At 39.9% G+C, this 21,648-nt stretch overlaps 1 protein-coding gene and 1 long non-coding RNA gene across 4 annotated transcripts in view; one reads left to right on the forward strand and one right to left on the reverse strand.

Moving 5' to 3' along the window:
* The window catches only part of THOC1 (THO complex subunit 1), a 52,857-nt gene extending 51,102 nt beyond the window's left edge, over positions 1-1,755 (reverse strand). The window contains exon 1 of the mRNA XM_059139034.1: positions 1,644-1,755. Coding sequence (XP_058995017.1) covers positions 1,644-1,697 — 54 coding nt within the window. The 5' untranslated portion in view covers positions 1,698-1,755. The remainder of the gene's footprint in view (positions 1-1,643) is intronic.
* Positions 1,756-1,766: 11 nt separating this feature from the next.
* Positions 1,767-21,648, forward strand: part of LOC131811028 (uncharacterized) — an 81,555-nt gene continuing 61,673 nt past the window's right edge. For 2 of the 3 annotated variants that reach the window (XR_009345784.1, XR_009345785.1), the window contains exon 1: positions 1,773-2,935. This is a non-coding gene — a long non-coding RNA (uncharacterized LOC131811028). Of the gene's footprint in view, positions 2,936-21,648 lie in introns of all 3 variants that reach the window. The other variant, XR_009345786.1, reaches the window with a different exon arrangement.

The raw sequence follows: 21,648 nt of genomic DNA on the forward strand, positions 1-21,648 counted from the left end.
GATCAACCCAGTCCCTGACACATAGTCAACAAGGTATACTTGCTAATTGTCTTAGTCATAACCTTAAGCCAAAACAATAAAAAGGAGGTTTTGGTTCCTAGGTAGAGCATGTTACTCTTGACACGGGGGTTTTAAGTTCAAACCCCCCTTCAGGTATAGGGATTATTTAAAAATAAAACCTTAAAAAAGAAATATGAAAGACAAAAATATTGCAAAGTAATTCATTCTGCAAAAATTCACATACACTTGGAAAGCCATCTCATTACTCCCATGAGTTTGATTTACACTGGAAATGTCCATTCCTGACTCTGCCAAGAGCAGACTGTGTCATCTTGGGCATATCTCCTTACTTCCTTGTGCTTCAGTTTCCTCTTAAATAAGGGGGCTATGGTAGATGCTTATTACTAACAGCAGCAGTGGCATTACCTGGAAACTTAGGAGAAATGCAGGGTTCAGGCTCCATTCCAGACCTACTGAACCAGAATCTCCAAGTGATTCCATTGCACACTGAACCTTAAGAGCCACTGCACCAGCTAATCTCAAATCCCCTCGGGGACTAATATAATACTGGATATTTCTAGTAGTTACTTAGCAGAATTTCAGAGCACCAGGGATTACAGCAAAATACACAGAAAAAAAAAAAAAAGACTCTGAAGGCATAAACAAAATATAACCTGGTTAACAAACAAACAAACCCTCATTGTATGGAATTTAAAAATAACCTGCACACAAGAAAACTTTTTATTCTGGTGTTACTAGAACTAGGTAAGCACAATTAAATATTTGAGTAGTTGAATCATGACTCGAAATATTGGCGCAAATTCTGAAAAGAAATACAGGCAACCCACTCAGAACAGGGTTCTTCATGCTCTGATGGGCAACACAAGAATACTGGGCCTGAAGTCAGAAACACCAGCGAAGTTCATCACCTTACTTTTTGGGGTGTGTGTGTCTGTGGTCTCAAGTTCTATCTCAACCACCAGGGTTAACAGAACTTCACCTACTTCACTGTGCTATTCTGAGTTAAATAAGCTAACATGAAAACGCTGTGCAAGGCGTTTCCCCAAACGCTCAAACTACTCTTCCTCATTGTGTAAGAATAAAATGACAGCCGGCAACAATTCCCAAGCTGATTTGTTTGCCTCTTCCTACTCAGGAGCTCCTTGTTAATCTCTTAGGGAGTGAGATATGGAGGTTTAAAGGGTGGTGAGTAAGGGGCCGGGACCACCGCCTGGCAGATTAAGAGGCGGAGCAGGAGCCAATTCTCTGGACTAAAACCACTGGCGTCCTGACCCTCAGGTAATTCTAGAGACACCTGTCCGGCTAAGCGAGCACTGCAGAAGAGCTCGACCGCACCGGAGGCAGTCTGCGGATGAGTCCTCCACGCGGGTCACAAAGGCGCTCAGAACGCCGGGTTCAGAGACCTGCGAGCAGAAGGACGGCGGCAGACAGCACAGGACGCACGGAAGAGGCAAGTAATGCGTCTTTCCCACCTCCCAGCCCCCGACGGGGCCAGGAGCCTACACCGCGCCGTACACACCTCAGTTCCCGTTTTACCCCAGGGCAAAATTCGGGTATTTTTCTGGGAGAGGAGGAAAAAGATAGAGCCGGGTTAGAGCCCCACCCGCCCCCCGTGCGCTCACCGTAAACCGCGTCCGCGCTTCGGGCAAACTAAAAAGCGGCGGCGTCGGAGACATCTTCTCGGCTGCGCGTGCCCGCCACCGCGCTGCGGCGCCCGCGGATGACGTCAAGCGGGAGCAACGAGATTGTGTCTCCGTGAGCGGCTAGAGCGGCCTTTGAGCCAAGGGGTGGGTCGGTGGGGGCTGGGAGCTACTATGGGGAGAGTTCAGCCGCCGTTGGAAGACTGAGTCAAGCACTATGTGGTCAGTCGGGATTCGTGGAGAACCTTTGGGGTGACGGCATATGGGCGTCTTCGCCCTGTAAGCTCAGTGCTGCCTGGCGGGGACTAGGCCGGGGGGACTAGGCCGGGACGCGCACCTGCAGTGATTTTCCTGATTGGGGAAGCTGGGTGAATGACGGCTAGTAAGGCTTACGGAGTCCCTCGGGAAGGTAACCGCCGCCTGGGAATCCGGGGCAGGTGGTTTATCAGGGAGTGCGTCAGGCTGGGGAGGTGAGGGCAGTGCCCGTGATCTCCGGACTGCAGTCGTTCTCCCCGACGGAGTGGTCTTAGCTGCTGCCTTGCCGAGCAGTTAGTTAATGGACCGTGTAGCTCACTGGGCTCTGTAGCTGAGGAGCAGTTCCCTCCTCTGTGAAACAGAACGAATGCCCGTTTCTCGGGACTGTCGGAAAGCGCACAGGAAACACTGAGAACAAACGTGGCTTCAGTGAGAATAGGAGTATTAGTATCAGTATCTTGGTACCAGCAGTAACTTTGCTGCACATAGAGGACTCGGCTGAAAGCGAAAGACCGAAGAGGAATGCAGTGCTCGGTGTTTTTTTAAAAATGGGGTGGCACTGCGTCCAGGGTAGAGGCACCGGTTCCAAAATCCTTTCTCCTCGGCAACTTCCTCCCTTGTCTCCGCGCTGGAAAGGCTTGACCGATGAAAAGCCAAGCGGCAGTTAATTTTCTCCGTGGGAATTATGCTGTGGGAAAAGCAACACTGACCTAAACGCTCTTATTCCCTTCCGTGTGTACCTTCTCCCTTCGCTGACGTCGAACAAGAATACAGGAAGCTTAACCAAAAGATAACTTTGCATAGTCTTGCCCTTAAGTGGGAATTGTGAACGATGGTGGCTACCTGAAGCATTACAGTCTTCTTTAGAATCAACAGAATCATTCAAGTTTGTATGACTTAAATTCCAAATTGGCTGAAAAACCTGGTATTAATTGATTTAATAGGTAGATGATGAAATAGGATTATTATTATATTACAGATGACTATTAACTATCTGGATTACAACTAAGACCTGAAAGGTAAATAAATTTTTCTTTTTCTTTTTCTTTTTTTTTTTTTTAACAAGAATTCAAACAGAAGAAGAGCTGGAATTTCTTGAATCATTCATCAAAGCCCAGTGACTTAGAATTCTATTTGCTTATTCAGCAAACATCTATTAGGCACTTTGTACACAGTGGATACTATTTGTTGAATGAATAACAAATATTTGAACAAATAATGGAATGAACAGAGTACTATAGCTTAATTCTTTTTTGAGGAACTCCAGTTGACCCAAAAGAAATAACTAAGGTTATTATCATGACTAATTTAGATAATAGCTCCTGTAAGTGATCAAAAGAGAGAATCAATACCATATGTAGTGGTCAAGGAGGCTTTGCAGAGAAGATAGATTGGATGAATTGGACCTTGAAGGATTCCAATAGACGTAGGTGGGAGTAGCAAAGAATAAATAGGAGAAAGCTTCCCAGTGGAAGGAATGGTATGAGTAGAAGTGTGGAAGAGAGAAGGTGCAGTGAAAGACAGCCATTCATTTTGACTGTAATATTGGGTTCTGCACGGAAAGAGGGCTGAAGAGTCCAGCTGAAACTCAATTGTATTAATGTTTGAGGCCAAAGAATGTTGTGGGGTTGAAAATGGCTTCTATGGGGCACCTGAGTGGCTCAGTGGGTTAAGGCCTATGCCTTCAGCTCAGGTCATGGTCTGGGGGTCCCGGGATCGAGCCCCACATCACGCTCTCTGCTCAACGGAGAGCCTGCTTCTTACCACCCCACCCCTGCTCTCTCTGCCTGCCTCTCTGCCTACTTTTGATCTCTCTGTCAAATTAATAAATAAAATCTTTTTTAAAAAATTGGCTTTTATAGGGTGTGCCTGGATGGCTCACTTGGTTAAGTGTCTGCCTTTGGCTCAGGTCATGATTCCAGGGTCCTGGAATTGAGCCCTGCATTGGGCTTCCTACTCTGCAAAGAGCCTACTTCTCCCTCTCCCTACTGCTCCCCATGCTTGTGCTCTGTCAAATAAGTAAAAATCTTTTTTAAAAACAGCTTTTATAGCAAGTTATTACTGGCAGTAAATTTTGGAGTGGAGAGAAATGAACATGTTTTTCTGCTAATGAGTGAAGCAACAGCAGATGAAAGAGTATGGGAAAAAAGTAATCAGGTGACAATGGGGACTTACTGTTTAATGGGTGCAGATTTTAGCTTGGGATGATGACAAAGTTCTAGAGATGGATAGTCATAATGATTACACAACAATCTGAATTACTTAATGCCACTGAATTGTACACTTAAAAATGATTAAAATACTAAATTTTATGTATATTGTACAACAGTGAAAATTTAAAAAGAAAACCTATTTTTAAAAATGTACCATTTGGGGGGCGCCTGGGTGGCTCAGTGGTTAAAGCCTCTGCCTTCGGCTCAGGTCATGATCTCAGGGTCCTGAGATCGAGCCCCGCATCAGGCTCTCTGCTCAGCAGGGAGCCTGCTTCCTCCTCTCTCTGCCTGTCTCTCTGCCTGCTTGTGATCTCTGTCAAATAGATAAATAAAATCTTTAAAAAAATAAATAAAAATGTACCATTATGGCACTAGATAGCTTAAAAAAAAGGCAGAAACATCAAAAACATTGGTATGATCTTGAAAATTCAGAATAAGATTATATTCAATAAGGCCAAGAAGTAGAGAATGCATTTTTGAAAGGTATGCATCAAAAACCACTATAGTATGCTGTGAAGTGTGTAAACCTGGCAATTCATAGACTTGTACCCCTGGGGATAAAAATATATGTTTATAAAAAATAAAAAATTAAAAAAATAATAATCCATTAGTTCCATTATGATAAAAAAAAACCCACTATAGTAAAAATATTTTAGCATTTAGATCATGTAAATAAATGTTTTATAATTCCAAATGCACTTGACTGTATTACCGCATTTGATCCCCTATATGATATTTTGAGGTGGGTAATACAATTATCCTACAATTAATTCATCCATGAGGAAGCAAACTTAAGGGTTCTTGATAGTCAGTCAGCAAAATAAGACTACCCAGGAGTTTTGATTTCAAGTTTCATGCTCATGACACTATATTATATTGTCACAGATAATGCTCAAGTTTTATGACAATTTCTTGTGGTATTTCTACTCTTTATAGCCATATTCCATGTAATTATATAATAGGAAAGAGGTTCCTCTGTCGTAGCTCACATGGCTAGAGAAAGCTAATTCGGGAATTGGGCATAGCTTTATTTCCAGAGCCTGTATTCTTCTCAAGTCTTAACTCTTGGATCATTACCAAGCCACAGGCCTAATTATTGTCCCATAAATTATTTCCTTATAGTCCACTAAGGATGTGGATCATATAGTCATAACAAAACATTATGAGTTTTCAAAAGTATGTAATAACACTCAAAGGGCAGACATCCGGTGACACATAGCAACCTCACTTATAGTTAATGAGCACCTGTTTCTCTTAGCGAGGTAAGGTGGAACAGGGACTGCCTCCCTTAGCAAATACCCTCCAATGAGAATTGTAGGCTTGGTGGCTTAGATAAATTCGAAGCATTCACATCATGATTCCCCTTCTTTTCTTTGGTGTACTTTCACTGGGATTCAATTTACTGTTGGGATGATGACAGAAAAGGACCGAGGAGATAGCTTAGTCTTTTGTTCTCTTTATCCTCTAGTCTGGGCCTAAGGAAATGCTCACCAGCTACATGAGGATGTTGGATTGCCACTTTTGCTTGTTCATGTTCTGGACACTAGCCATCTTTCCTTTTCTATTTGTAACTTGAGTGGATTGAAACAGAACTGATGTTTGAGAGGAAAAGTTGAGCAAAAAGAGATTCCTGCATTTGGAGAAGAGTAGAACTGTAAAGTATAAAAATGGAAGAGGGATAGAACTTTGTACATATTTGGGACTTAATTTTTGTGGAAAAAGGAATTATATGGAAACTATATGTGGCTACTCTATTTTTTAATAGATTGTTGGCAGTTTGTATTGTACTAGTCATTCAATACATATTTATTGTGTGCCTACTATCCACCAGGCACAAATACAATATTATTGATGATATATATAGTATTTTATTACATTTTAAGTACTGTAAATGTCATTATCTAGTGTACATTATAAAATCCTGTGTGGTAAGCTTGGTTGAAACACACAGATGAGCATAATTTGAGTTCACAGAAATGGATGAATTGGATGTCTTCCTTGCCCTGGTAAGCCTACCTTCCCTCCAGGGTTAGGCAGAGATTTTGCATGAAATAGTACCATTGTTTGACTTGTTCCCCTTTCTTGTCCTGATTCTTTCTCTCCCTCCCTTACTGGCTTCTCCCAACAACAGTTAAATGATTTGCTCACAAATTCTCACCTCAGGGTGCGCTTCGGAAGGTTCTGACTGTGGTAGTTTGGGTCTACCAAGAAGCAGACACCAGCATTTGTTATGAAGGGAGCAGGGGCGGGAAGAAAAGCCTCTGGACCATAATGTGGGACTGATACCTGTGGAAGGAAAGAGGGAAGGAGGGAGGCATAGGTAGGAAGTTTCTGAGTGAAGTGCAGCTCCAAGAAAGGTCTGACTTTGCCGATGAGGAGTCCTCACGTCAAACTTCTTGTCAGAAGAGTGTTGCAGTTTTCTGGAATGAGCCTGCACTAGGACCTCTGCCATGCTCAGTCATTGACTAGAAGCAGCCCTCAGAAAGTCTGGCCTCCATGCCAGTGTGGTGGATCCAGATATTAGCAGTGAGGGCTGTCAGTCATGTGTGCTCCCTACAGCAAAAAGATCTGAGTGGAACATTTCCAGGGCCACAACCGTATCCTAGGGTACTCATATAATCATGTTTTATTCATTCATTTTTGGAAAATATTTTCATTTGTTTATTCTCAACAAGTAAATATGAACAAGGCACTGTGAACAAAACAGAGTTATTGCCCTCATGGAGCTGTGATGCTGCAGAAGAGCAGATTTTTTAAAAAAGTAAATAAAAATGTAACAATTTCATTGTGTGATAAATGCCATGCAGGGAATTATAGCATCTACTGAGTGTGGTTGTGTGCTCCAGTTCTAAGTGCTTTGCATCGTGAACTCTCGTAATTTTCCCAGCAAACTTAGGAGGTTTACTCTTTATTATTCCCAGTCTATAGGTGAAGAGCTTGAACGGCGCTGAAGTAACTTAGCCCATGGTCACTCAGAATCAAAGGAGTGTGAGACTCAGGCAGATCGTGCTTGAGCAGGATATAAATAGAGTTGTCAAAAAAGGCTTCTCTGAGGGAGTCATATGAAAGCCAAAACTTAAAGGATGGAAAGGCATTAGTTGTATTTTTGAGAGTGGGACTTGGAAGGGGAAGGTAAGAAAGATCATCCCAGGTAGAAGGAGCAGTGTGCACAATGGCCTCGTGTTAGGAAGGAGGTTAGCGTATTTGAGAATCGAAAAGCAGCATCGTGGGAGCAGGATGGAAAGCAGTGGACAACGAGGTTGGAGACATGGTCAGGGCCAGATTGTTCAGGACCTTGTATTTCACTGGAGTTTCATTCTCCTCTATGGTATACTCTAGCCTTCTGGAATCTCACTGAACACACAAAAGTTTGTTTTGAAAGTTCTCTATTATTTGCATTAATTGTCTCAAAGAGTCCTTTGCTTTCGTTGACCACAATGCTTTCACTCTGTGGAGCATCTGATTTCCTTCATGTTACTGGTGATTTTTCATTATGGATTCATGTTTATAAATGAAGGTCAAGATGGCTCAGTTCTAAGAAATATTGCAGGGGCTGTTCAGCCCCTACGTTTCCCATTTGACTTGCCATTCCCACCCCCCCTTCACCCCATTCTTTTAACAGACAAAACAGTGGTGGGCGTATGATGGCTTAGCTAGTAGCAACTCTTTACAATTTTTCTTCTGTGTCTGGAAAATATGTCTGTCATTAAGAGTTTTATAAACAGCAGGGAAACATACTCTGGTTAGTGCTTCATAAAGTAATTTTTTGGAAGGGTATCCAGAAGTTAATACAATAAAGACTAGAGATGAAGCTTGGGCAGGCCTCAATGGAAGCAAGACATACCATCAGTCTTAGGCACCTGGGTGTCTGAGTTGGTTAAGCATCTGCCTTCAGCTTTGGTTTTGATCTTGGGTCCGGGGATTAAGCCCTATCCCAAGTTGGGCTCCCTGGCTGGGGCGGGGTGGAGGCACTGCTTCTCCCTCTCCCTCTGCCCTTCCTTTCTGCTACTGCTTGCTCTCTCTCTCTCTCAAAGAAATAAGATCTTAAAAAATATATATACCATCAGTCTTAAGATGCCCCTACTAATGCCACCTTCAGTGGTTTGGCTCTGTTCCTGGTTTCTGTGGTCGGTAGACACTTGCCATCACATCACAGAGCACTCACCACCACATCATGGTGCTGCAGCTGTCCTGCATCACCTCTAGTCCTCAAACTTTGCACCTCTTCCTCTAGGTCTGAGATCATGGCTGGGAGTATCTGAGTGGCTCTTCTGTTCAAGTTCTAGCTTCCAGAGAAGAGGAAAAGTGATACCTGGCCCTCCTTGCTTTCAGCTTCAGTAGTAAACCCCAATTGGGATTTCCCTTCAATTAGAAAGGGTCTTTGGATGCCAGACAGCCAGTGGGATGATATCCATTGGCCCTTCTGGCTGTCCAGTACAATTTCTGTCACCTCAGGGGCTGTGGTGAATTTTGAGCTACTGTTGCCATCATCCTTATCACTTGGACTGAGCCTATCTGCCAAAAGAGCAAATGAGGCCAACACACAGAAACAGTGCTGAAAGCTGGGCTATAGGAAATGGAAAGAGGAGGAAAAAGATGTTAGTTGGGAAGGAGAGATGCCGTGAGAAGAGAGGATGGGAAAGTGTTGGGAAAAGATCAATTGCAGAAGAGTCAGAGCACTGCCCTTTTTCATGTCAGGTGACTGCTTCAGTAGCGTCTTCACACAAATAATTTCCTTTTATAATAGTTTAAGGCTGTTTGGAGTTATAGTTCTTTTATTTGCTGTCAGAGAGACTGGATTAATGCAGGAACTGAGGTAGGTCTCATCTACAACAGTTATTTTTTAGTTTTCTTTTTATTTCTCAATCCCACAAAGAGGAGGCAGGTCCACCCCTCGGATGTTGTGAATAGGGTGGATTGACTCTTAAAGGATCCAGTGCACTGGAGATTATGGTCTAGCACGTGTGTGCCTTACTTGCCTCCCATGAGGTACAGGTGAAGTCTGTATTTGGATTTTTACCTCAGAGCGGTAGTAGATCTTTTTTCTGGTTGCCCAGGCAAGTAGTAGGCATGCCCCTTCTTAGGTAAGGCATGACCTGAATGGCTGTAGACGTGAATAGGAGCCTATCATTATGTGAGCAGTTAAGTGTTCTCATAAATAGGATTCCTTTTCTGTGGTATTGGTGATGCTAAGACCTCAGTTTATTTTAACAGAGCTTGGGAAGTTTGGGAGAGGGATAGAAAAAGAGTGTTTTGGTTTGGCTTAACCCCCAAAGTAAGCCAACTCCTGTCCATATAAATTATTTGAAATATGATCCACGGAAGCAGTTGAAGTAGGGAGACTCAGAGGAGGAAAAGGCCATCACAAAGCTACCTTATAGTATTATCAGTCATTGCTGTAGGCGAATGGAGGTCCATGGTGCTGGAATCTTTTGAGAAGCTGTATATAATGTGCCTCCAAATTGCCTGCCCCCCAAAAGGCATTTATGCACTGACTTCGAATCTCTAGTCATCAAAGGCTGACTTATAGGCCATTGCTGTTGTGTATGCAGGAGCATATAGAGTGTTCCCACAGGGTTTCTTGAAATAGCGCAATACTGGAGAAACCTTGAGGCAGAAAAAGAAGATGTATGATGCAGCCGAGGTGAATCACTGTGTGGAGCTGGCTGTCAGCAGTGACGAGAGTAAAAAGCAGGTCCAGGGGACAGGAGGCAGAACCAAGGATGTCCATATAAGGGAGAAAATGTGCTGAATTCTTAATCATACATAAGGGGAACCAAAATAAAACTATTTAGTTGGGTCTTAGCCAAGTTAAAAAAGTACATTAAATTATATAGATTTTAAAAACATAAATGATAACTCTTAGTAGAATCTAAGATAATATGTATACCCCCAGATCACTGGAGAAGATAATAAGAAAAAAAAAAGTTCAAATTAACAAGAGTTAGAAGACTGGAACACTGCAAAATCTCATTCCTTCCCTTCCCTTCTCCTTCTCTCTGTCTCCTCTTCCTCCGTCTCCCCCTCTCCTGCTCCACCTCAAGCTCTCCTGTGTGTGTGTGTGTGTGTGTGTGTGTTTTAGATGGAGAAAGAATGAGCATATGTTTAAGTATATACACATGTATATCTAGTAAATTAAAAATTATGATGGTAGAGACAAAAATAGAGATACATAAAAGGAGGGATGGATCGAGCCTGAAGTTTATACAGTTTGGTCTTTAAGGATAATAACACAAAATTACGAATTTTGTAATTACAGAATTACAAATAAAAAATTAGATATGAAGTGAATATTTACTTGGAATGAGGGGGAAAAATAACAATCCATTACAGATGTCACAAAATCATGAAATTCAAAGTAACATTAACTATCTAATAATCCCTCCATAATGCTTTCTCCTACATTTTTGAGGCAATAAATCTGACAACTTTTTAAATTTTGGAAATTTTTTATGAAACACAGGTTACCAAAACTGACAAAGAAATAAACATATAAATAGTGCTATTTCTGTTAAAGAAATTGAATGTGTAATAAAAACATTTCCTGAGAGCAAACTCCAGGTCTAGAGGGCTCCACTGGTAAATTTTATTATACAAGAAGTAATTTTATACCAAGATCTTTTAGAGAATGAACCATGAATAGATATTTACCAACTTGTTTTATGAGCCTAGCATAATTTTGATTTCAGTTTTAGAAGTACATTATAAGAAAATAAAATTACAGACTAATGCCCCTTATGAACTTAGATACAAAAGTCCCAAAAGAAAAAACTCAAATCCAGCAATATATCAAAAGGTGAGTGAGTACATCATTAACAAGTAAGGAATATAAGTTTAGTTTAATATTATTATTAATATATTTCATATTTATATTTCATAAATATTTGAACTATATATTTGGTTTAATATTAGAAATATATCACCATGTTATCAGAATAAAGGAGAAACACAAAACAAACAGGGTTGCCGGGGGGAGAGGGGTAGGGAGAGGGTGGTTGGGTTATGGACATTGGGGAAGGTACATGCTATGGTGAGTGCTGTGAAGTGTGTAAACCTGGCAATTCACATACCTGTACTCCTGGGACTAATAATACATTATATGTTAATAAAAAATAAAAATTTAAAGAAGAATAAAGGAGAAAATATATAAGCATTTCAGTAGATACAGGAAAAATGATAAAACAACATCCATTCATAATTTTTTTAAAAATCCACAAACTAGGAATAAAAAGAAAATGTTCAGTCTGATAAAAGGTATTTAAAAAAATCTTCAGCTAGGAGCATCTGGGTGCTTCAGTGGATTAAAGCCTCTGCCTTTGGCTCAGGTCATGATCCCAGGGTCCTGGGATTGAGCACCACGTCGGGCTCTCTGCTCAGCAGGGAGCCTGCTTCCCTCTCTCTCTCTGCCTGCCTCTCTGTCTACTCATGTTCAAATAAATAAATAAAATCTTAAAAAAAAAAATCTTCAGCCAACATAATAATAGTAAAATATGGAAATCTTTGCCCCTAAAATCTGGAAGATAATGATGTTCATAATCATCACTCTTATTCAACATTATAATGAAGGTCCTAGACAATGTATTAACACACACAAAAAAACAACGACAAAAGACAAGAATTCAAAAGGAAGAAATACAGGTGTCTTTATCTGCAAATGGCATGATTTTTTTAATGTAGGAAATTAAAAGGTATTAAAAAGTATATTAAAATGAATATTAGTACTAATAGAGTTTAGCAAGATTATAGGATATAAGATCAATCTAGTTTTCTTTCTTTGTAATATTCTTAAAAGTTTGGAAAATAAAGTTTAAAAATACATTTTTAATAGCATAAACCCCATCAAATACCTAGGGATGAATTTAATAAAAAATGTAAAAATTTTAAAACATTGCTGAGAAAAAGAAGACATGAATAAATGAAAAGACAAATAATGTGGCTGGATTTGAAGATTCAGTACTGAAAAAGTATCAATTCTTTCCAAAATGGTCTTCCAAATTGATCAATTTAACCAGTTGTTGAATTGGTTCAGTAAAATCTTAATAAAAAATCCCAGCAAATATTTTGTAGAAATTGGTAAGCAGATTGTAAAAAAGACATCCAAAAGATTTAAAGTACCTAGGATAATCTTGAATTTAAAGTACCTAGGATAATGTTTATTTATTTGACCATGAGTAGGAACTACACGACCAGATTTGGAGATTTTCTATAAAACTATTGTAACGATGTCAATAATAAGGATAAAAAAAGTAGACCAGAGAAACAGAAGAGAGTCAAAAAATAGACTCAGACAGTTGGCCACTTGATTTTTGAGAAAGGTGTAAATGGAATTGGAAATGGAAGATTTTTAAGATTTTATTTGTTTGAGAGAGTGAGAGCAGGAGAAGGAGCAGAAGAAGAGGTAAAGAATCTCAGGCAGACTCCCTGACAAGCATGTGGCCCAAGGTAGGGCCTATTCCAGGACCCTGAGATCATGACTTGAGCCAAAACCAAGAGTCGGATGCATAACAGACTGAGCCACCCAGGTGCCGTGGAAAAGGAGGGCCTTTGAATGACTTGGAAATTAGGTGAAATAGAGAATAGAAAAACAATAGGAAAAAAAATCAGTGAAACTAAGAGTTGGTTTTTTTAAGAGATAAAATTGACAAACTCTTAGCTAGACTAAAAAGGCTCGACATCAAATTAATGAAAGAGAAGACATTGCAATCGATGTCAGAAATAAAAAGGATCATGAGACTTTAATGAACAGTTAGACACCAAGCCTGAGAACCTATAAGAAATGAGTGAATTGGGAGGCCTGGATGGCTCAGTAGGTTAAGCCTCTGCCTTCGGCTCAGGTCATGGTCTCAGGGTCCTGGGATCGAGCCCCGCATCAGGGCTCTCTGCTCAACAGGGAGCCTGCTGTCCTTCCTCTCTCTCTCTCTCTGCCTGCCTCTCTGCCTACTTGTGATCTCTGTCTATCAAATAAATAAAATCTTTAAAAAAGAATGAGTGACTTACTAGAAACATGAAACTTACCAAGAATGAATCATGAAGAAATAAAGTCTAATCAGACCTGTAACTAGGAAGGAGATTAAATCCATAATCAAAAAACCTCCCAATAAGCAAAAGCCCAGGACCAGATGGTTTTACTGGTGAATTTTACCAAACATTTAAAGAATTAATGCCAATCCTCAAATTCTTCCAAATAATTGAAGAGGAGGGAACGCTTCCAAATGAGACCAACATTACCTTGATACCAAAACCAGAGAAGATCCACAAGAAAGAAAACTAAAGGTCAATATCCTTAATGAAGATAGATACAAAAATCTGCCATAAAATACAAACCAAATTCAATAGCACTAAAATTATTATACACGATGACCAAGTGGAATTTATTCCTGGGATGCAAGGGTAGTTCAATACATGCAAATGAATAAATGTAATAAATATACCACCTTAATGGAATGAAGGATAACATCACATGATAATTTCAATAGATGCAGAAAAAACATTTGACAGTCAAAAATTCAATATCCTTTCATGATAAAAACGCTCAATAAATTAGGTATGGAAAGAATTTACCTCAACATAATAAAGGTCGTATATGTAAAACCCACAGTTATCATACCTAATGGTGAAAAGATGAGTGCTCTTCCTCTAAGCTCAGGAACAAGACAAAGATGCTGGCTTGGTCAGGAGCTCCTCCGTAGCTTGCCAGTTGTAATCTGAAACCGACCCCCACAGAAGGAGGGCAGAAAAGACTGAAGAAATAAGCAGGCCACTCCAGATTGGTAGGTGGCAGGTTTAATAGGCAAGGGAACTTCTATATGAAGTTTGATTTGGATGGCAGCAAGAAGAGTAGATCTCCATATTTGGCCACCAGATCTTAAAATTTATATAAAGGCCTTAACTGGGTTCATTCACATTTATCATCCAGATAGTCTTTTTTTTAATAATTAAAAAAAATTTTAATAAACCTATAATGTATTATTAGCCCCAGGGGTACAGGTCTGTGAATCACCAGGTTTATACATTTCACAGCCTCACCATAGCACATACCCTCCCCAATGTCCATAACCCAGCAACCCTATCCCTACCCACCGACCCCGCCGGCAACCCTCAGTTTATTTTGTGAGATTAAGAGTCTCTTATGGTTTGTTTCCCTCCCGATCCCATCTTGGTTCATTTTTTTCCTTCCCTACCCACCCCCCTGAATCCCCCACTCTGCCTCTCAAATTCCTCATATCAGGGAGATCATATGATAATTGTCTTTCTCTGATTGACTTATTTCGCTCAGCATAATACCCTCTAGTTCCATCCACGTCATTGCAAATGGCAAGAGTTCATAATATTCAATTGTATATATATTCTACCTCTTCTTTATCCATTCATCTGTTGATGGACATCTAGGTTCTTTCCATAGTTTGGCTATTGTGGACATTGCTGCTATAGACATTCGGGTGCACGTGCCTCTTTGGATCACTACATTTGTATCTTTAGGGTAAATACCCAGTAGTGCGATTGCTGGGTTATAGGGCAGTTCTATTTTCAACATTTTGAGGAACCTCCATGCTGTTTTCCAGAGTGGTTGCACCAGCTTGCATTCCCACGAACAGTGTAGGAGGATTCCCCTTTCTCCATATCCTCTCCAATATCTGTTGTTTCCTGACTTGTTAATTTTAGCCATTGTGACTGGTGTGAGGTGGTATCTCATTGTGGTTTTGATTTGTATTTACGTGATGATGAGTGATGTGGAGCATTTTTTCATGTGTCTGTTGGCCATCTGGATGTCTTCTTTGCAGAAATGTCTGTTCATGTCCTCTGTCCATTTCTTGATTATGTTATTTGTTCTTTGGAGGTTGAGTTTGATAAGTTCTTTATAGATTTTGGATACTAGCCCTTTATCTGATATGTCATTTGCAAATATCTTCTCCCATTCTGTCAGTTGTCTTTTGATTTTTTTGACTGTTTCCTTTGCTGTGCAAAAGCTTTTGATCTTGATGAACTCCCAATAGTTCATTTTTGCCCTTGCTTCCTTTGCCTTTGGCGATGTTTTGGCTGTGACTGAGGAAGAAGAGATTGCTGCCTGTGTTCTCCTCAAGGATTTTGATGGATTCCTGTCTCACATTGAGGTGTTTCATCCATTTTGAGTCTATGTTTGTGTGTGGTGTAAGGAAATGGTCTAGTTTCATTTTTCTGCATGTGGCTGTCCAATTTTCCCAACACTATTTGTTGAAGAGACTGTCTTTTTTTCCACTGGACTTTCTTTCCTGCTATGTCGAAGATTAGTTGGCCATAGAGTTGAGGGTCCACTTCTGGGCTCTCTATTCTGTTCCATTGATCTATGTGTTTGTTTTTGTGCCAGTACCATACTGTTTTGATGATGACAGCTTTGAAATAGAGCTTGAAGTCTGGAATGATGATGCCACCAACTTTGGCTTTCTTTTTCAACATTCCTCTGGCTATTCGAGGTCTTTTCTGGTTTTATATAAATTTTAGAATTATTTGTTCCATTTCTTTGAAAAATATGGATGGTATTTTGATAGGGATCGCATTAAATGTGTAGATTGCTTTAGGTAGCATAGACATTTTCACAATATTTGTTCTTCCCATCCATGAGCATGGAATGTTTTTCCATTTCTTTGTGTCTTCCTCAGTTTCTTTCATGAGTACATTATAGTTTTCTGAGTACAGATTCTTTGCCTCTTTGGTTAAGTTTATTCCTAGGTATATTATGGTTTGGGGTGCAATTGTAAATGGGATTGACTCCTTAATTTCTCTTCTTCTGTCTTGCTCTTGGTGTGTAGAAATGCAACTGATTTCTGCACATTGATTTTATATCCTGATACTTTACTGAATTCCTGTACAAGTTCTAGCAGATTCGTAGTGGAGTCTTTTTGTTTTCCACATAAAGTATCATATTATCTGCAAAGAGTGAGAGTTTAACTTCTTCTTTGCTGATTTAGACGCCTTTAATTTTTGTTGTTGTTGTTGTTGTCTGACTGCTGAGGCTAGGACTTCTAGTACTATGTTGAATAGCATTGGTGATAGTGGACATTCCTGCTGTGTTTCTGACCTTAGGGGAAAAGCTCTCTGTTTTTCCCCATTGAGAATGATATTTGCTGAGGGTTTTTCATAGGTGGCTTTGATGATATTGAGGAATGTACCCTCCATGCCTACACTGTGAAGAGTTTTGATTAGGAAAGGATGCTGTACTTTATCAAATGCTTTTTCACCATCTATTGAGAGTATCATATGGTTCTTGTTCTTTCTTTTATTAATGTATGGTATCACATTGTATCACATTGATTGATTTGTGTATGTTGAACCAACCATGCAGTCCAGGAATAAATCCTACTTGGTCGTGGTGAATAATCCTTTTAATGGGGTGCCTGGGTGGCTCAATGGGTTAAAGCCTCTGCCTTCGGCTCAGGTCGTGATCCCAGGGTCCTGGGATCGAGCCCCATGTCAGGCTCTCTGCTCAGCGGGGAGCCTCCTTCCTCCTCTTTCTCTCTCTTTTCCTGCCTCTCTGCCTACTTATGTTCTCTCTTTCTGTTAAATAAATTAATTAAAAAATAATCCTTTTAATGTGCTGTTGGATCCTATTGGCTAGTATTTTGATGAGAATTTTCACATCTGCGTTCATCAAGGATATAGGTCTGTAATTTCCCTTTTTGATGAGGTCTTTGTCTGGTTTTGGGATCAAGGTAATGCTGCCCTCATAAAATGAGTTTGCTAGTTTTCCTTCCATTTATATTTTTTGGAACAGTTTCAGGAGAATAGGTATTAATTATTCTTTATTTTTTTAAATATATTTTTAAATTTATTTATTTTAAGAAAAACAGTATTCATTATTTTTTCACCACACCCAGTGCTCCATGCAATCCGTGCCCTCTATAATACCCACCACCTGGTACCCCAACCTCCCACACCCCCGCCACTTCAAACCTATACTCCACAAATAAGTGAAACCATATGATAATTGACTCTCCCTGCTTGACTTATTTCACTCAGCATAATCTCTTCCAGTCCTGTCCATGTTGCTACAAAAGTTGGGTATTCATCCTTTCTGATGGAGGCATAATACTCCATAGTGTATATGGACCACATCTTCCTTATCCATTTGTCCGTTGAAGGGCATCTTGGTTCTTTCCATAGTTTGGCGACCATGGCCATTGCTGCTATAAACATTGGGGTACAGATGGCCCTTCTTTTCACGACATCTGTATCTTTGGGGTAAATACCCAGGACAGACACTTCTCCAATCAAGACATACAAATGGCTATCAGACACATGAAAAAATGTTCATCATCATCAATTATTCTTTAAATGTTTGGTAAAATTCTCCTGCAAAGCTGTCTGGCTCTGGGCTCTTGTTGGGAGATTTTTGATGACTGCTTCAATCTCCTTACTGGTTATGGGTCTGTTCAGGTTTTCTATTTCTTCCTGGTTCAGTTTTGGTAGTTTATATGTCTCTAGGAATGCATCCATTTTTTCCAGATTGTCAAATTTGCTGATGTGTAGTTGTTTATAATATGTTCTTATAATTGTTTGTATTTCTTTGGTGTTAGTTGTGATCTCTCCTCTATCATTCATGATTTTATTTATTTTGGTCCTTTTTCTTTTCTTTTTGATAAGTCTGGCCAGGGGTTTAACAATCTCATTAATTCTTTCAAAGAACCAGCTCCTACTTTCATTGATTTGTTCTACTGTTCTTTTGGTTTCTATTTTATTGATATCTGCTCTGATCTTTATTATTTATCCTCTCCTGCTGGGTTTAGGGTTTCTTTGATGTTCTTTCTCCAGCTACTCTAGATGTAGGGTGTGTACTAGAGACCTTTCTTGTTTCTTGAGAAAGGCTATCACTATATACTTTCTTCTCAGGACTGCTTTTGCTGTGTCCCACAGATTTTGAACAGTTGTGTTTTCATTATCATTTGTTTCCATGAATTTTTTCAATTCTTTAATTTCCTGATTGGCACATTCATTCTTTAGTAGGATGCTCTTTAGCCTCCATATATTTGAGTTCTTTCCAACTTTCCTCTTGTGATTGAATTCTAGCTTCTGAGCATTGTGGTCTGAAAATATTCAGGGAATGATCCCAGTCTTTTGGTACTGGTTAAGACTTGATTTGTGAACCAGGATGTGATCTATTCTGGAGAATGTTCCATGTGCACTAGAGAAGAATGTGAATTGTGTTGCTTTGGGATGGAATATTCTGAATATATCTGAGATGTCCATCTAGTCCAGTATGCAATCTAAGACCTTTATTTCCTTGTTGATCTTTTGCTTGGATGATATGTCCATTTCAGTGAGGGGGGTGTTAAAGTCCCCTACTATTATTGTATTATTGTCGATGTGTTTCTTGGGTTTCATTATTAATTGGTTTATATAGTTGGCTGCTCCCATGTTAGGGGCAGAGACACTTAAAATTGTTAGATCTTCTTGTTGGACAGACCCTTTGAGTATGATATTGTGTCCTTCCTCATCTCTTATTATAGTCTTTAGCTTAAAATCTAATTTATGTGATATAAGGATTGCCACCCCAGCTTACTTTTGATGTCCATTAGCATGGTAAATGGTTTTCCACTCCCTCACTTTTAATCTGGAGGTGTCTTGGGTCTAAAATGAGTTTCTTAAAGATAGCATATTGATGTGTTTTGTTTTTGTAATCCATTCTGATACTCTGTGTCTTTTGATTGGGGCATTGAGCCCATTGACATTCAGGGTAACTATTGAAAGATATGAATTTACTGCCATTGTCTTGCCTGTAAGTTGACTGTTACTGTATATTGTCTCTGGTCCTTTCTGGTCTACTATTTTTGGCCTCACTCTTTGCTTAGAGGACCCCTTTCAATATTTCCTGTAGGACTGGTTTGGAGTTTGCAAATTCTTTTCATTTTCGTTTGTTCTGGAAGCTTTTTATCTCTCCTTCTATTTTCAATGATAGCCTAGCTGGATATAGTATTCTTGGCTGCATATTTTTCTCATTTAGTGCTCTGAATATATCATGCTAGTTCTTTCTGGCCTGCCAGGTCTCTGTGGAGAAGTCTGCTGCCAGTCTAATATTTTTACCATTGTATGTTACAGACTTCTTGTCTTGGGTTGCTTTTAGGATTTTCTCTTTGTCCCTAAGAGTTGTAAATTTTACTATTAGATGACAGGGTGTGGACCTATTCTTATTGATTTTGAGGGGGGTTCTCTGCAACTCCTGGATTTTGATGCTTGTTCCCTTTGCCATATTAGGGAAATTCTCTCCAATAATTCTCTGCAATATACCTTCTGCTCCCCTCTTTTCTTCTTCTGGAATCCCAATTATTCTAATGTTGTTTGTCTCTCTTTTGCTCATCTTCTTTATTCCCCATCACTTGGTCTTCTATATCAGTAATTCTCTCTTCTGCCTCATTTATCCTAGCAGTAGGAGCCTCCATTTTTTATTGCACTTCATTAATTCCTTTTTTAAATTTCAGCTTGGTTAGATTTTAGTTCTTTTATTTCTCCAGAAAGGGATTTTATTTCTCTAGGGTTTGTCTAATATCCTCCATGCCTTTTTTAAGCCCAGGTAGCACCTTGAGAATTGTCATTCTAAACTCTAGATCTGACATATTACCAATGTCTGTTTTGATTAGGTCCCTAGCCATTGGTACTGCCTCTTTTTTGTAGTGAGTTTTTTTTTGCTTTGTCATTTTATCCAGATAAGAATGTATGAATGATAGAATAAAGTACAAAAAGGGTGGCAAAGACCCCAGAAAAATGTACACTAACCAAATCAGAAGAGACCCCAAACTGGGGGTAAAAAGAAATTAAAAAAAAATATATATATATTTTATATATTTTATATAATATATATATATATTTATATATTAGACTGGTGAATAGAACAGAGCCACTCTCTTGATTTTGATTTTGATTTTGGTCTCTTAGAAGAAACTACCTCCCAAAATTTTAAAGAAAGAAAAACTTATATATATACAAAAATAAGGGTAAACATGACCAAAGGGTAGAATATGACTGTAAAGATGAGAATTTAAAAAAAAAATTCTAAAAAAGGAATTGATAAGACAGTTGGAAAAAGAAAGAAGAAAAAAAGGCAGGGGGGGGGGGAGAGGAAAGAATGTGTTCAGGATGGAAACTAGATCAAAGCCCTAGGCTAGATTTAGGGTATATTTTGATCTATTAGAAGAAATTGTACCCCAAAATTTTTTAGGAAAAAAAAAAACCCTATATGTATACAAAAAATAAGGTTAAATATGAGGAAGGATAAAATATGACTATAATAATGAAGGTTTAAAAAGATTTTTTAAAAATATTTATTTATTTATTTATTTGACATACAGAGATCACAAGTAGGCAGAGAGGCAGACAGAGAGAGAGGGAAGCAGGCTCCCCACTGAGCAGAGAGCCCGATGCAGGGCTTGATCCCAGGACCCTGGGATCATGACCTGAACCAAAGGCAGAGGCTTAACCCACTGAACCACCCAGGCACCCCTTAAAAGATTTTTTTAAAGAAAGGTGTTGTTAAGATAAGCTACTTAAAAAGTGTTAAAAGAGGAAAAGTTAAAAAAATAAGAATAAGAAAAAAATACAATTAAAAAAATTTAAAAATTTAATTTAACTTTGCAAGACTAAAGGATCATGAGGAGGAAGCCAGGAATTCCATGCACTGCTTTCCCCTATCTCTGGAGTTCCGCTGTTCTCATTGATCAGTCTGCTTGGTCTTGGCGGATGTTCTTGCTGATCTTTGGTGGAGGGGCCTGTTGTAATGATTTTCAAGTGTCTTTGCCCCAGGTGGAATTGCACCGCCCTTGCCAGGGGCTGGGCTAAGTAATCTGCTCAATTTCACTCTGCGAATGTTATGTTTCCTGAATGCTTTCTGTAGAGCTCTGGAGGACAGGGAATGAAAATGACAGCCTCCCAATCTCCAGCCTGGAGGAGCCGAGAGCTCGGGGCCTCACTCCTCAGTGTGCCCTCAGAAAAAGGGGTCGATCTCTCCTGTCTCCCTGGTCTCCAGCTATGCTCTGGGCTCACCCAGCCTGTGACCGAGTGTTTTGGTCTCTGGTGCATGGTCCTGTTTGGAGTTTCCAAACCCAGCAGATTCCTGCCTCCAGAGGACAGTGAGTCTCCCTGGATCTGCCACTTGTGGGGTCCTTGCTCAAAGAGCCGTGGTCTGACTGTGCTGCGGATCACAGTTTAAGGTAACCCTGAGCTGAGAGCTCATTCCTGGGCTCTGTCTCTGTAGTTGGCTTCCCCACTCTGATACCTTCGAGCTCTGCTACCAGACACCCCCAATCTTTCAGAGGACCTTATGGGTCCTGAGACCACACTGTCCCTGAGAGGCCTCCACTTATGCTTAGCCTCTGGAGTGACGTCCCTCAGTGGAGCAGACTTCTAGAAGTTCTGGTTTTGTGCTCTGCTGCTCCACTGCTTGCCAGGAGCCGGCCCCTCTCCCTATGGTCTATCTTCCCATCACTTCAGATTCACTTCTCCACATGTCCTATATTTCAAAAAGTGGTTGATTTTCTGTTTCTAGAATTGCTGCT

The sequence above is a fragment of the Mustela lutreola genome, chromosome 11 (assembly GCF_030435805.1).
Source record: "Mustela lutreola isolate mMusLut2 chromosome 11, mMusLut2.pri, whole genome shotgun sequence".
NCBI classification, from domain to species: Eukaryota; Metazoa; Chordata; class Mammalia; order Carnivora; family Mustelidae; genus Mustela; species Mustela lutreola.